The 15,672-nt window shown below is 46.3% G+C and overlaps 1 protein-coding gene across 9 annotated transcripts in view; it reads left to right on the top strand.

Moving 5' to 3' along the window:
* LOC147105285 (zinc finger protein 76-like) overlaps nt 1-15,672 on the top strand; it is a 78,465-nt gene that overhangs the window by 46,207 nt on the left and 16,586 nt on the right. For all 9 annotated transcript variants that reach the window (XM_086011482.1, XM_086011486.1, XM_086011485.1 and 6 more), the window contains 3 exons: nt 9,359-9,434; nt 10,643-10,768; nt 14,117-14,296. In XM_086011482.1, coding sequence (XP_085867608.1) covers nt 9,359-9,434; nt 10,643-10,768; nt 14,117-14,296 — 382 coding nt within the window. The remainder of the gene's footprint in view (nt 1-9,358; nt 9,435-10,642; nt 10,769-14,116; nt 14,297-15,672) is intronic.

Raw genomic sequence — 15,672 nt, 5'->3', positions numbered from 1 at the left:
CCCTCGTGGCCCTACAAAAACAAAATAACATTTTTGGGGCTGTGTTTGGTGTGGCTTGCAAGGGTCCCTTAAAGGAAGCGACCAATGGGCAAAGCATGCACAGAGCATCCTTCGCTCACTGGTCCACAAAAGCTGTGTTGGGTTTAACAAGACCGAGGCCCCCCGATTTAAGCATTTAGATAAGGCTCCTGCCTGTTTCAAGGCTCGCTCGAAAATTATCAGGCGGGCCTCGGGTGGCCAATGGCTGGGTCTTTTCTTTTCACATTTTCATTTGCCTACTGCCCCATTTTCCAGCGTAAACGGGACGGTGGGAATCCGAAAATCAGCCTCCAGTAGGCTAGAATAGCAATATGTAACTGAACCAAATATGTGTTTGTACTTCTCCTTCACTTGAGTTCCGACACAAGGTTGCATTGGAGCACCAAGTAGGCAGTTGTTACCATCTAGTGGCAGCAGTAGGTACTGTAATTGTACTGTCTGCTCAGATACAATTTTTAGCAGTTTTCTTTATTGTCTAAAATTGTTAAAGGAATGACCCGTTTCCTTTTAAAGATTATACCCCTTCAATAACAAAAAAAAAATTAATATGAGAATAGTTTTACCCATGACTTGTTTCCCAATCACAGCCATCAGGGATGTCAGGAAGCACTTCTTCACACAAAGGGTAGTGGAAATCTGGAACACTCTCTACCCCCCCTCCCGAAAGAGAAACCTGGTGAGGCTGGGAGTCAATTGAAAATTTCAAAACTGAGATTGATAGATTTTTGTTAGGTAAAGGTATCAAGGGATATGGGACCAAAGTGAGGAGATGGAATTAAGATACAGGTCAGCCATGATCGAATTGAATGGCAGCACAGGCTCGAGGGGCTGAATGGCCTCCTCCCGTTCCTATGTTCCTGTCATTTTTGTACTTTTACACTGAACCGCTGGAGTTGGTGCTGCACTGCCTAACCCACTCAATCCACCCCCACCCCCCCGGCCTTTTATATCAGCGTTTTATATGGAGCATCTCTCAGTGAGAACAGCTTTCAAAATGTGTTTTTCCCTATATATATCGATAATAGCGATCATGAAGAAGTGAAATTGCTGAGTTCCATGATGGCTAAGTATGTAAATGGATAGTCTTGTGTGGTACGGTCTATGAAGGCTGCAGCTTCAATTCTAGTTGTGTGTTGAGTTGGCCAATCTCAACTAATACAATAGTGAGTTGTTGCAGCTGATCTTCGTGTTCCTGGGGGAAAAAACAATGAAGGTTCCCACTTCCGATTATCATCCAGCAACTCATGCTATCTGTGGCTATCATTTGGAGACAAAGTTAAACCTTGTTGTGATCATAGTTCATGCTAACAATACAATGGGAGTACCTTCACCACAAGGACTGCAGCGGTTCAAGAAGGCCCACCATCAGCTTCTCAAGCCAACTAAGGATGGGCAATAAATGCCCGCCTTGCCAGCAAAGCCCACATCCTGAGTGTTTTATTTTTAGAAAATGATCACTTGGGTCAAGTTCTGGATAGTGACACTGCCTGCGGAACAATATCTCAGCTAAAGCCCCCCCCCGTCCAAATTTCCTGTTTTGCCTCTCTTCTAAGTACAATGGGGGAGAAATTGGGTGAGTAGCGCCACCTGTTAGCGCCTAAAGAGGCAGGCAGTGGCTGTAGCGCCACTGGCTGCGCCTCCCGCGATATTCAGCAGGGGCGCTAATGGTGACGTTAGCCTTTTGCGCTGCGCCGCCACCGATGACGTCATCGGTGTGCACAGCGCCCCGATCGCGATATTTGGTAGAGAACGCCGCTGTAGCGCCGTTTGCTACCTGCGCCCGGTTCACTGGGCCTTGCTGTGCCGGCAGAGGTGCAAGTTAAGGTGGAGGTGCCGGGTGTAATGTATATACCTTTAAGGGGGAACTATCTTTTACAGCTCATGTATACTGCAGTACCGGCAGTGACCACACCTGTATATACCACTGAGTAGTAATCTGTACAGATCAGTTCCCGTGTGAGCCACGTTGAGTAAACACCTGTTGTACCGTTCTCCTGCAGTCTGTGTCTTATACACAGACGCAACATTGGCGACGAGGCAAGTTCGAACCTACCTGCAACTCTGCATCGCCTCCCGGGGATTCGTTCCTGGAGATCAGTGGATTGGAGGTCAAGGCCAGGGAGAGAGAGAGAGAGACGGACGCACAGGGCGCAGGCGGTGTTCAGGGGCCGAGCAGCGTCGAAGAGAGGGAGAGAGAGACGCGCAGAAACCCGCGAGGCGCCGCCATTGCCACGAGGACCGCTGAGAGCGGCGTTGGCAACAGCGGGGGAGGAAGGAAAGCACGGGAGACGCCATTTTAAACCACACCCAAAATGCCGAAGAGTGGCAGTATCACCGCGTTTGACAATGAAGTCGAAGATTCGACTACATATGTCGAACGAATAGAGGTATACTGCAAGGCAAATGAGGTGTCAGATGACAAGAAAGCGTCGGTATTGTTAAATTTAATGGGTGCAAAGACGTATGGTTTATTACGAAATCTAGTAACCCCAACGAAGCCAATGGAAAAGAGTTTTGAAGACATAGTAACGATACTACAGGAACATTTAAACCCCACACCGCTGCTGATAGCAGAAAGATTCAAGTTTCACAAACGGAACCAGCATAAGGATGAAAGCAATGCTGATTATTTAACAGAACTGCGCAAACTATCGAAACACTGCCAGTTTGGAGCGGGACTGGCAGATACCTTAAGGGGATAAGTTTGTGTGTGGGCTTCAAAGTGAAGGAACCCAGAAACGGCTTTTATCTGAAAAGGACCTTACGCTGGAAAAGGCTTTCAGCATTGCGGTATCATATGAAGCAGCAGCACGGGGCGCTGCAGAGATACAACAGAGACCGCAAGAATATGGCACAAACGAAATGTCATATGGAACAGAGAAGTGCTATCGCTGCGGCAGAACAACACATGACCAGAATGATTGCTGGTTCAAAGACAAAGTGTGCAGACAGTGTGGAAAAGTAGGACACATAGCACGAGTCTGCAGGTCGGGAAAGAAAACCAGCAATAAGAAACCTACCAAAGGAAAGTACAAGAAGGTACATAAGATGACGGAGAATAGTTCAGACGAACAAAAGAGTGATAACGACTCCGAAAGCAGGGAACTGAGTTGTCTGAAACTACATAATGTGATCACAACGGGGGATCACCGAACCATTTGGGTCACTCTCAAGATAGCAGGAGTCCAGGTAAAGATGGAATTGGACACAGGATCGGCCCTAACAGTCATAAACCGACGGGACTACGAGCGGCTATTCTCACACAAACCTATGAGAGACACAAAAATTATTTTGAAGACGTACACGGGGCAAAAAGTCTACCCCAAAGGAAAAATAAGGGTGACCGTTATATGTAACGGTAAGGAAACACCAAAACTAGACCTGTATGTATTGCAAGATGGAGGACCACCATTACTGGGACGTGAATGGATCCGGAAAATACAACTGGATTGGCATTCCATACAGGCACTGACTGTGGCTGACAAAAAGGATGACGACGTCACACCTGGGCGACTGTCAAAGATCCTAACTGACGCGAAAGAAGTGTTCCAGCAAGGACTCGGAACACTAAAAGGCATGACAGCGACGATTAAAATTGAAGAAAACGCAAGCCCAAAATTTTTTAAGGCCAGACCGGTACCTTATGCGATTCGCCCAGCCGTCGAAGCAGAGCTGGAGAGTCTGGAATGTTCAGGTGTACTGTCCAAGGTAGACTGGAGCGCGTGGGCTACACCCATCGTCCCTGTGATGAAAAAGTCGTTGAGCAGCACGCCTGGGGAACCAAGGAAGGTTCGCATCTGTGGGGACTTTAAGATAACAGTGAACCCGGTCCTTCACACCGTACAATATCCACTTCCGCGGATTGAAGGTATTTTCGCCTCGCTATCTGGAGGGAAACGCTTCACTAAGATTGATCTGGCCCAGGCGTATCTGCAAATGGAGGTAGAAGAAGCATCAAAAAAATACCTCACAATCAACACCCATAAAGGTCTCTACCAATACAACCGGCTGGTATTCGGGGTAGCATCAGCTCCGGCTATTTGGCAGAGGGCAATGGAACAAGTCCTGCAAGGGATCCCAGGGACCCAGTGTTATTTGGACAACATCCTGGTCACGGGCGAAAATGACAGTGATCACCTTGCCAACCTGGAGCAGGTGCTCACTAGATTGCAGGAATATGGGCTCTGAGCTAACCGCCCCAAATGCGAGTTTTTTAGAAAACAGATCTCGTATTGTGGCCACGTTATCGATAAAGAGGGGTTACATAAGTCCCCAGAGAAGATTGAGGCAGTAGTCAAGGCTCCAGCACCGGAAAATGTGTCACAACTGAGGTCGTTCCTCAGACTGGTAAACTACTACCATAAGTTCTTGCCAAATTTGTCTACAATACTACACCCACTGAACACCCTACTGTAAACTGGGGTGCCATGGAAGTGGAGTGACGAATGTAGACGAGCTTTCCAGAAGAGCAAAACACTAATCACATCGAAAGAGGTATTGGCCCATTACAACCCAGCATTACCAATTCGGTTGGCATGTGATGCGTCACCCTACGGCATTGGAGCGGTGCTGTCGCACAAATTCTCGAACGGCTCAGAGAGGCCAATAGCCTTTGCGTCACGATCACTAACCTCAGCCGAGCGTAACTACGCCCAGATTGACAGGGAGGCCCTCAGCCTAGTGTGGGGAGTGAAAAAGTTCAATCACTATCTGCACGGGCAGAAATTCACCTTGCTGACTGATCACCAGCCTCTTGTCTCCATTTTTAATCCGAAGAAGGGCGTTCCGGTGATGACTGCGCAATGACTACAAAGATGGTCACTTTTTCTAGGGGCGCACCACTATGAGATTGAATATAAGGGCACGAAACAGCATGGAAATGCTGATGGGCTATCACGCCTGCCACTGCCTACTGCGGAGGAAGCACCAGCAGTGGATCCTGTTGAAATATTCCATTCGACTATAGTTGAATACCTACCGGTAACTAACGCTTGTATCGAAAAGGAAACCCGAAATGACCCGACACTGTCTCGGGTATATGATTTGACGGTGAAGGGATGGCCGGCACATGGCGACTCACTGTTGCCAGCATTCTCGACAAGGAGAGAACAGCTGTCAGTGTGCCGGGGGACCTTGATGTGTGGATCCCGAGTGGTAATTCCACCCAAGTTAAGGGATAGAGTGCTCAATGAGCTTCATGAGGGTCATCTGGGAGGGGTAAAAATGAAAAGCCTAGCCAGGGCTTATGTGTGGTGGCCGGGAATCGATAAACAAATCGAGGACCTGACCAAGAGCTGCTCAGGATGCCAGAAAGTCCAAAATGCACCACCACAGGCCCCTATACACCCATGGGAGTGGCCCTCATCTCCATGGCAACGGGTGCATATTAATTTTGCTGGTCCATTCATGGACTCAATGTTTTTAATAGCCGTGGATGCGCACTCGAAATGGCCTGAGGTCATCAAAATGTCCTCCACCACCACGGAGAAAACTATTGCAGTCCTACGGACCATTTTTGCCAGGAATGGCTTGCCAGAATAGATTTGCTCCGACAACGGACCACAGTTTGTGTCCGAAGAGTTCCGGAGGTTCTTGGAAAAAGAATGGGGTAAGGCATTACACATCCGCCCCGTATCATCCAGCCACAAATGGATTGGCTGAGAGGTTCGTACAAACCTTTAAGAAGGCAATAAAGGCTATGTACAATGACAACATTCCGCTGCAGCACAAGGTGGACAATTTCCTGTTAGCCTACCGGAATGCGACACATGCAGTCACCAACCAGGCCCCAGCCATGATGTTCTTTAACCAAAGGTTAAGATCTCGCCTGGATTTGCTCAGACCAAACGTACGAAAAGATGTTGAGAGTAAGCAATTCCAGCACATCCATGAGAAGCCAACAAGGAGCTTCAATGTAGGGCAACCAGTCTTGGCCCGCGACTACCGAACTGAAAAATGGCAGCCAGGAACGATATGCACACGACAGGGCCCACTAATGTACACAGTGGACGTTGGGGAGAGCATCGTGAGACGCCATGCTGACCAGATCCTAGAGTCACAGGAACAAGTCAACCCCATGCCTCGCCCATACGTACCTGGTGATGAACCCGACGTACAGGTCGCATCTACCCCAGAAACAGTAGCATTGGAAGCTGATGAACCAACCGACGACAGGGGGCCAGAATCGCCGCCGCACCAAGAGCAAGACACTCGGGAAAGGCACTATCCAGAAAGGATCAGGAAGCCTCCCCAAAGACTGAATATATAAATAGACTATTTTCAGCTAATGTTGCATGTTAAAAGTGTTAATTGTAATTAGTTTGATATTTAATTGTTAAATGAGTGTTATGGTACTGTTAATCTAAAAGGGGAGGAATTGTAATGTATATACCTTTTTAAGGGGGGAACTATCTTTTACAGCTCATGTATACTGCAGTACCGGCAGTGACCACACCTGTATATAACACTGAGTAGTAATCTGTACAGATCAGTTCCTGTGTGAGCCACGTTGAGTAAACACCTGTTATATCGTTCTCCTGCAGTCTGTGTCTTATACACAGACACAACACCGGGCGGCCGCTTTTTTGGCGGCCGCCTGCCAGCACCTCCGTCCCCGGCCTCCTGGTTTCCCCCCCCCCCCCCCCCGCGGCATTGCCGGCTGTTTCCCGAGAGCCCGGCACTTCTCCTTGGTGCCGGGCTCTTTTGCCGGCACTCACAATCGGGGCTCACGCTGTTGCAGGCCCCCCCCTCCTTAACAGTGGGAGGAAGGCCTGCAATACCGCAGCGTGCCGTGCCGCAGCGTGTGGCGCTGCGGCACGTAGCGCTGCGAAATTCACTTTCAGCGCCCTAAGAGGGATGCGGAGCGCCTCGAGCCGCGCCCCGTCTCCCTCTAGGGGCACTTCAACTGAATTTGCGGCAATCGCTAATGCGGCGATTGCGGCGCAAATTCCAGCGCCCAGGCGAACTTGGCGCCTCAGGCCAATTTCTAGGCCAATGACATGTTGCAGTGTGGCGTGTTAGGCATCTGTTGCCCTACCTATCCTATTCAAGCAGCCATTCATCCCATGTGAGCTGGGGAGTGCCAGAAGGTCAGAGATTAAACCTGTGACCCTTTTATCCTGTAAGTCTTAGTCCCACACCAGCTAGAACATTGCGTGGGTTTTCTCCGGGTGCTCCGGTTTCCTCCCACAGTCCAAAGATGTGCGGGTTAGGTTGATTGGCCATGATAAAAATTTGACCCTTAGTGTTAGGGGGGATTAAATACGTGGGGTTACGGGGATAGAGCTTGGGTGGGATGGCTGTCGGTGTAGGGACCGGGTGCTAGGGTTTGGTTGATCAGCCATGATCTCGTTGAATGGCGGAGCAGGCTCGAAGGGCCGAATGGCCTACTCCTGCTCCTATCTTCTATGTTTACCCAGGGGGGGCTGACATCATAATTTTTAAGGAGTCTCTTCTATCACGATTTAAAATCATTCTAGAATTTGTTTTTTTTGTGCCTCTGTTTCCATGGGCCAGTCCTCGCGTCCTAAAAACCAAACATTGAACCTTTTCATTGTTACTGGATAACACGCAGGACTTTCACCACACTTCATTCATATTGGTCACTTCAGACACCTTTTGCTAGAAGGGGTGAAATTGGGCAATGGAAAAGAGAATCGGGCGGGGTGTAGAAAGGGCTCCCAACTCACTATCTCACTCCAGACCAATCTTCCCACCCAAGCAGTAATAATGGAGTATTGAAATCAGTCCAAAAGATCAGTAGCTTGGAGCCTGTTCATGAAAAATTAAATAGACAAACCAGACGGATAAGGTCCTTTAAAAGCTTCCTTGCAGAACTTGGGGATAAAAAAAACTCTCTTCCAAGAGAGAGATAATAGAATGATTCTATAGCCTTTACAGGGTTTATGTAGGCTTGGGGTTGTGCTTCGTCTCAATGCCTCATCCCAGAGATATATGAAATATATACTGGTTCTATATGTGTATGTATGACTTTAAAAGTCAATGTACGGGACAAAGGCAATTGCTACACAATACCCACCATCTTCATCGCCAATAAGCAGAAAGGGCCCAAAGATACCAACCTGTACAGTTTGATAAGAATTGTAATGAAGGTCGTCTACAGTTAGGCCATTGATACGTTCGAATGACACCTGGTTCAAAACAAGTGGCCTTCCTGATTAGTTATGACTGCTTCTGGTGGTACACGCAGGCACTCTTAATGACTTTTCAGTCAAAATATTAGCATATTAAGAATAGATTGTTCCCAGGAGAGAGTTTCTGTAGCCATCTTGTCTCTTTGGTCAATAAGATGGCTTTTAAATGAATGCACAGCAACCATGTTGAGAATGGCTCAACTATTTTATATTCAGGAAGCCAGTAGAGAATAAACAAAACCCATGGACAAAATATTCCACATTTTTGTCACATCCACAATGGGGATTTAGTATAATTACAACCTCCAATTTCTGTAGTGAATTTTACTTAACTTGATGTTTTGTTTGGAGTGGGAGGGCAGGAGAACTAGTACTGCAGATTCAACATTGAGCAAAACTTTTGAAGGAAGTAATGAAACACTAAAGGAAGGGATTGTACCAAAAACCAATAATAATTTACACGTAATGTACCATAACTAGACCAATTTCTCCACTGGCTTAGTGAGTGGGTGAGCCATTCAGACCGGGAGGTCCCAGGTTCCATCCCTGGTCTGTGTTGCTTATCCACTCTCAGCAAATGTGGCACGTAGGGCACTGCACTTTGCCTTAGTGTCTCTGGGTTGGGATGGGGGAAAATATCAGCCAGGGCTTCCACTCCAGACTGCTGCCTGGTGAGCTCTGATGGAAATGCGTACGTGTATTTGTTGGTTGTTGGGTGGGAACAGGACTGGGATCAGCTGTGATGCCCTCTGTGCTTCATCAGCTCACTGACACTTGCTGTCAAGCTCCACACACGAATGATGGCCACTTAAGCAAGGTAGTGACGAGTGCCCATGGAACTGTAGCCCAGGCAGGAGAAAACACCTTTGGGAGAAGAGGTGAGAAAATTAAGCGGAATTTTTTTTTTAAATGCAGTAACTCTTAACACAGTGCCGTAATTTCAAGGTTCAGATAATGAACATAAATGGTAACGGGTATGTTGTAATCTGATTGAATCCTACATAGTGGAGAATAGTACATAACACAAAATACAGTCAGATAAGAAGGGCATTTGATATCAATTCGGCGCAATACTGATAATCTGTAATACTTTTTTTTATAACCTAGTGAAAGATGTGTAAAAGAGTGGTGAGTTTAAAGCACTCTTTCTTTGTGCCTCATTGCAGGTTCATGAACGGGCCCATACAGGCGATCGGCCGTACCGGTGTGAGCAGCCAGGCTGTGGAAAAGCATTTGCTACAGGTAATGGCTGAAACATTTACTGTATAGAAAGTCAGGTTTATATTACGGAAAAAGTCAAACAATACACTGGGAAAATTGTGTCGAATTAGTTGAGTTGTAAATTGTATTTTTCAGTATTGAAAATAATAAGATTGGGACATATATGGTGTGGATCTTAATCTCCAGTTAAAATGAGATGGTTTTGACTGCCCTCGTGCCTCAGCAGGTTTATCGATTGAGCAGTTGAGTTGTGCAGATGAGGAAGATCGCAGGTTCGATCACTGGTTTGTGCTGAGTTAGCTAATCTCAGCAGGGTGATGGTAGGGGTACTGCAAGTGGTCTCCGTGCCCTGGGGTAGAAAGGGACAAGTCATCCACATTCCCGCTCTCGATGGCTACTGGGTGACTGACACCTGCTGGAATTGTGCATGTGTGGACATTAGGTGAGGACAGGGTCAGACTCTGCTATGATGTTCCTGTGATTCACTAGCCTGGAGATGCTCACTGTCGAGGCCCTCACATGATGATAGCCACTTGAACGAGATGCTGGAGAGTGACCAGTGTCCGTGGAAGCACGCCTCAGCAGGGAGTCAGCGCCATCAGGAGATTGGGGAGGGGGGAATCAGAAAGAAACAAAATTGATGGAGGGGCTTTAAGATGTCCACATTTTTTCCCCACCCATTGCTTAAATTATTTAGCTGCACCTGTCACCAGGGATGCTGAGGAAAGGCCTATTCTTGCCCTCTTAAGTTTTTTGTCTCCCTCCCTTCCCATCAGCAAGTGCCTTGTCTCCACTTGTCACCACCTCTGACATCTTGACCCAGATGGATAATTTGTGATGAATTTCAAATTCTGCACCCCAACATTTTGGACAAATGTGTTGGTACAGTAGGTCACAGGACTACCTGAGACTTTTTTAATTAATTAGTGATTTGCATTAATATATATGACCCTGAACCTCCTGGAATTTTAGGAGAATGAGACAACCTTGCTTGCTTTCCTCCTTTGGGTTCCGCACTGTTGCATTCCCTCTTTTGGACATACTGTCTTCCCCATTTGAGCACTTCCTTTTTCTCCTTCTGTCTTATTTCCATGATCCCACCTGAGGTGCTACACCATTGGTCATTTTGTGTGGGATGTTCTGTATGTTCAGCTGGTACTTAATTTTAGTTCAGGCGAGAAATAATTTGTGAAATTTAAACTTGATGTGTGATTTTTGTTCAATTCCAGGTTATGGATTGAAAAGTCACACCAGAACGCATACGGGAGAAAAGCCATACAAATGCCCTGAAGAGACATGTAATAGAGCATTCAAAACATCAGGAGACTTACAGAAACATATTCGAACTCACACAGGTAGGGTAATGGCTCTATAGCACCTACATAGACCATTATACTTTCAGTATATGAATTATAATGGGCTGGATTTTCATTGAGGAGTCCGGTAAGAGGCGGGACTACAACTTTTGGGGTTGTAGTCCCGCCTCCATCGAGTTCTAGCCAACCCACGTGATTTTAACTTGATTGACCTTGTTGAGCCCGCCCAGCGGGCTCAGCAGGCCAATTAAGGGCCACCCGGCAACAGATGACGTCACAGATTGATATTTCATCTGTCAAGACCTTTTGACAGATGAAATATCAGCGTTTCACAGCTGTTTGAAGCTGTCAAACACTGACAATCTGTACTCCAGGTTAATTCCTTCCTCTCAGGATGATTTAGAGATCTCCCCGGAACAGAAAGCTGAATGCTGCAATTTTTGACAGCTTGCAGCCATTCTGCTTTCTGTGCCGGTGAGATGAGGGACTCCCGAGACCTGAAGGAAGGAAGGCTGCAAAGGTAAGTAAAGGTTAGTAGAACTTCTTTAAATACTTTACACACACCAAACACACTTACCTTTGCACTCATGCACCCACCACTCACCTGAACAACGGACATCTCGACCCCTCCAAGCCCTTCATCCCAACGGTCCACCTCCTCTAACTTGGCGTGGTTTGGAGCCGTCGGGAATCCCACACTTCAGCATTAAAAATAGGGATTAGGCTAAAAGCTGCCTGTTAATTAGCTGTTAACAGGCAGTTAATTGGCACTAATCCCCTTCATAGATACATAGAAGATAGGAGTAGGCCATTCGGCCCTTCGAGCCTGCTCCGCCATTCAATGAGATCATGGCTGATCATCCAAATTCAGTACCCGGTCCCTGCCTTCTCCCCATATCCCTTGATCCCTTTAGCCTTAAGAAATATATCCAACTCTTTCTTGAACATACTTAATGAACTGGCCTCCACCGCCCTCTGTGGCAGAGAATTCCACAGGTTCACCACTCTCTGGGTGAAGAAATTCCTCCTCATTTCAGTCCTAAATGGCTTACCCCTTATCCTTAGACTATGACCCCTGGTTCTGGACTCCCCGGCCATCAGAAACATCCTTCCTGCATCTAGTCTGTCCAGGCCTGACAGAATTTTATAGGTTTCGATGAGATCCCCTCTCAATCTTCTAAACTCCAGTGAGTATAAGCCCAATCGACCCAATCTCTCCTCATACGTCATTCCTGCCATCAGGGAGGCGGGTCCCAGTGCGGGTCGGGTACCCGCCTCCTTTGAAACTGGCATGGAGGCGGGTTGGGTGCAGGATGGGTTCGGGACCCCTGATTTCAGGATTTTAACCCCCCACACGCCTCCAATCCCGCTTCCACGGCTCAATGAAAATCCTGCCCAATGTGTCGTACTTTTTGTATTTGTAGCTTTGACTTGATTTAGAATAGAACATATAATTTGCCATCAGTCATTTGTTACAGTTGGCCTTACTGTGCCTAGGCTGGGCAGGGCTCACTCCTGATCACTTCCCAGTGACTTCGTGTTGAAAAGACCTGTAAGTGCGGACATCAGGAGAGATCAGGGTCCGGTTTGACGGTGAGGTTCCCACAGCTGAACAGCCTGCCAGCACTCATTGTGCAGCTTCACGTGTAAAGAATGACCAGTTAATGGGAGGTACTGGAAGGTTGTGGGCAGGCACAGAATCATACCACCCCCTCAATCATCACCACCTGGAGAAGTGGAAAGAAAATGGGAGAATATCTTTGTGGGATATGAAATGTTAAGAATTTAAAAAGAGACATTTGGTAACAAAAGAAATTATTTTGATACTATGCGGGAGTTTTGCTGTAAGCCATCTCTTTGTTTAGACACAGATCAGCAAACAGCTTACACAACTTCTGGAGCAGACTATCTATAACTGGTGGCCAAGTGCCCAGTGTTAATAACGTCCACATTTCTTACTGGTATTAATTAAGATGCAGTGCTGAAAGATGGTGCAAATGATTGCTTTGTTTGACATTATTTATTATTATTTGGAGTTGGATCCTGATACAGCCAATGCCAAGAGATGTTATCCTTGGATCGCCATTTGTATAAACTTCAGATAAAATATAACCAATTTGTAAATCCTTGTGTTGCAGCTCCTTTAATTATTTATTCAACCATTCAAGATAAACAAAAATAACTCTCAGTACTAACAAAAGCCAATATTCTGCTTAAAAGCAATTGCACTTCTAAAATTTGCCGCTGCCATAACTTTATTGCAAACAATTAATGTGCTGGCCATTGAAAATATAAATACTTGAGGAATATTATTTACCTGGATTAGGATTCTGCTTGAATTAGGAATTCTACAGAGATATTTTCCCACTTTTCCACCTTTCACACGCAGTGACTACCCTTCAAAAGCACATAATTGGCTGCAGAGCACTTTGGGACAGCTTGAGGCTGTGAAAGGCGCTACATAAACGGAAGTTGGTCTTCAGGTCCCGCTGAGTCCATACACTGGACCTGAACATTGAACCGACCGGCAGGAAGGCAGCCTGTGGTTATGTTACTTAGATATGCACAAAAGCAACTAACTGTGACTTGGTCCATCCTTCATTCCCACCCTCAAGGGGAAGAACCCAGCTCCTCTGCTGCATCTCCTTAAAGCGGCAGTGAACTCGCCATATGGGAAATCGTTGGGGTTAAAATTACGTATTCTATAATTCTCGAATACACGGAGTCAGGAATTGTAAACTGTTGGGAAAGAACGGGAAGGTAGGGCTAGGTACTGTGCCGTTGCATGTTAGGTACTGAATGTGGTTCAGTATTTGAAGCCGTATATCCAATCACAATTAACAATAGTACAATATAGCTAGAAGCGCATCTTGTTTGTTTTTTTAATTTTAGCTTTACCCCCTCCTCCTAGCTGATTCCCAGGCTCCAGTAGCATTAATATGCCTTGTCAAAGCAGTCATTCTTCACATGTGAATCTGGATTTTTGACCATTGGCTGTGTGGCCATGGTGGAGGGAGGTGGAGATCACAGCCAAGCCCAGTCATTCACTCGCCTAATTCTACAAATGTGCACCCTCGAGCAAGAGTCACACTGCATGGTGATCAGGAGTGGAAAACCTTGCTTGATCTTGTCCATTCCTACTCTGGAGTCATTGAGGCCAACTGCAGTACCCCTCCAGTGTCCCAGCTAAGATCAACTAATTCAGGGATCAAACCTGGGACCGTGTATGATTCCGTACCATAGCATACTGTACATTTACTCAGAGCCTTCAGGGTGCCCTGAGTAAATCACCAAAATGGCTGCTGCGTACGTAATTTGGCAGTAAATTAAAACATTTAGTTTTAGATTTTCTTTTGCCCAAGTAATAATGTGTGCTTTTTCTAACAGGCGAACGACCTTTCAAGTGTCCATTTGAGGGCTGTGGCCGCTCTTTTACCACTTCTAATATCCGTAAAGTTCACATCAGAACGCATACAGGAGAGAGGCCATACATCTGCTGTGAACCAGGCTGTGGTCGAGGGTTTGCTAGTGCAACTAACTACAAGAACCACATGAGAATTCACACAGGTAAATTGCAGTGTTGAAAGCAGTAAAGCTAAAGTAATTTATACAGCCAACTCTGATGGAGCATGTAGCAGATTGAATTGAGTGAATAGATATCTTGTTTCCCATGAGATTGTATTTTCGATTAAACTGTTACGGTAAGGGGTGAAATTGCAATGTGCGACACCGCACAATTTGCATTAATGCATTTTTGTATGAAATTCCTTCTATTTTAATGGAATAATTAATGGAATCTGTTTTAAGTGGATTAGCATCTATGCTAGAACAAGGGACAAAGGAATTTCATATGAGTGTGTTAGCACGTTGGTATGTTAATGTTGCACAACGGATTTTGAAAGCTTTTGTGGCGTGTTTGCATCTGTGCTTGTTTCATATGAAAAGGCTGTGCGTTTTGATTCAGATTCTACAAAACATTGCAAACCTGATGTTTACATCAGGTTGTGGGTTCAAGTCCCACTCCAGAGACTTGAGCACCAAAGTCTAGGCTGACACTTCAGTGCAGTGCTGAGGGAGTGCTGCACTGTCAGAGGTGCCGTTTTTCAGATGAGACATTAAACCAAGGCCCATCTGCTCTCTCAATGGATGTAAAAAAAATCCCATGGCACTATTTCGAAGTCGATCAGGGGAGTTATCCCCGAGGTCCTGGCCAATATTTATAGAAACATAGAAGATAGGAGCAGGAGTAGGCCATTCGGCCCCTCGAGCCTGCTCCGCCATTCAATGCGATCATGGCTGATCATCCAAATTCAGTACCCTGTCCCTGCTTTCTCCCCATATCCCTTGGTCCCCTTAGCCTTAAGAAATATATCTAACTCCTTCTTGAATATATTTAATGAATTGGCCTCAACTGTCTTCTGTGGTGGAGAATTCCACAGGTTCACCACTCTGGGTGAAGAAATTCCTCCTCATTTCAGTCCTAAATGGCTTACCCCTTATCCTTAGACTGTGACCCCTGGTCCTGGACTCCCCCGCCATCGGGAACAGCCTTCCTGCACCTAGTCTGTCTAGTCCTGTTAGAATTTTATAAGTTTCAATGAGATCCCCTCTCATTTTTCTAAACTCCAGCGAGTATAAGCCCAATCGACCCATCTCTCCTCGTATGTCATTCCTGCCATCCCAGGTATCAGTCTGGTGAATCTTCGCTGCACCCCCTCCATGGCAAGAACATCCTTCCTCAGATAAGACGACCAAAACTGCACATCCCTCAATCAACATCACTAAAACAAATTAACCAGTCATTATCACATTGCTGTTTGTGGAAGCTTGCTGTGCACAAATTGGCTGCTGTGTTTCCTACATTACAACAGTGACTGCACTTCAAAATGGACTTCACTGGCTGTAAAGCGTTTTGGGACATTCGGTGGTTGTGAAAAGCGCTA

The sequence above is a fragment of the Somniosus microcephalus genome, chromosome 18 (genome assembly GCF_052327205.1).
Source record: "Somniosus microcephalus isolate GS21.2 chromosome 18, FLI_Smic_1.0, whole genome shotgun sequence".
NCBI lineage: Eukaryota > Metazoa > Chordata > Chondrichthyes > Squaliformes > Somniosidae > Somniosus > Somniosus microcephalus.
This window is presented reverse-complemented; position numbering and strand designations above follow the sequence as displayed.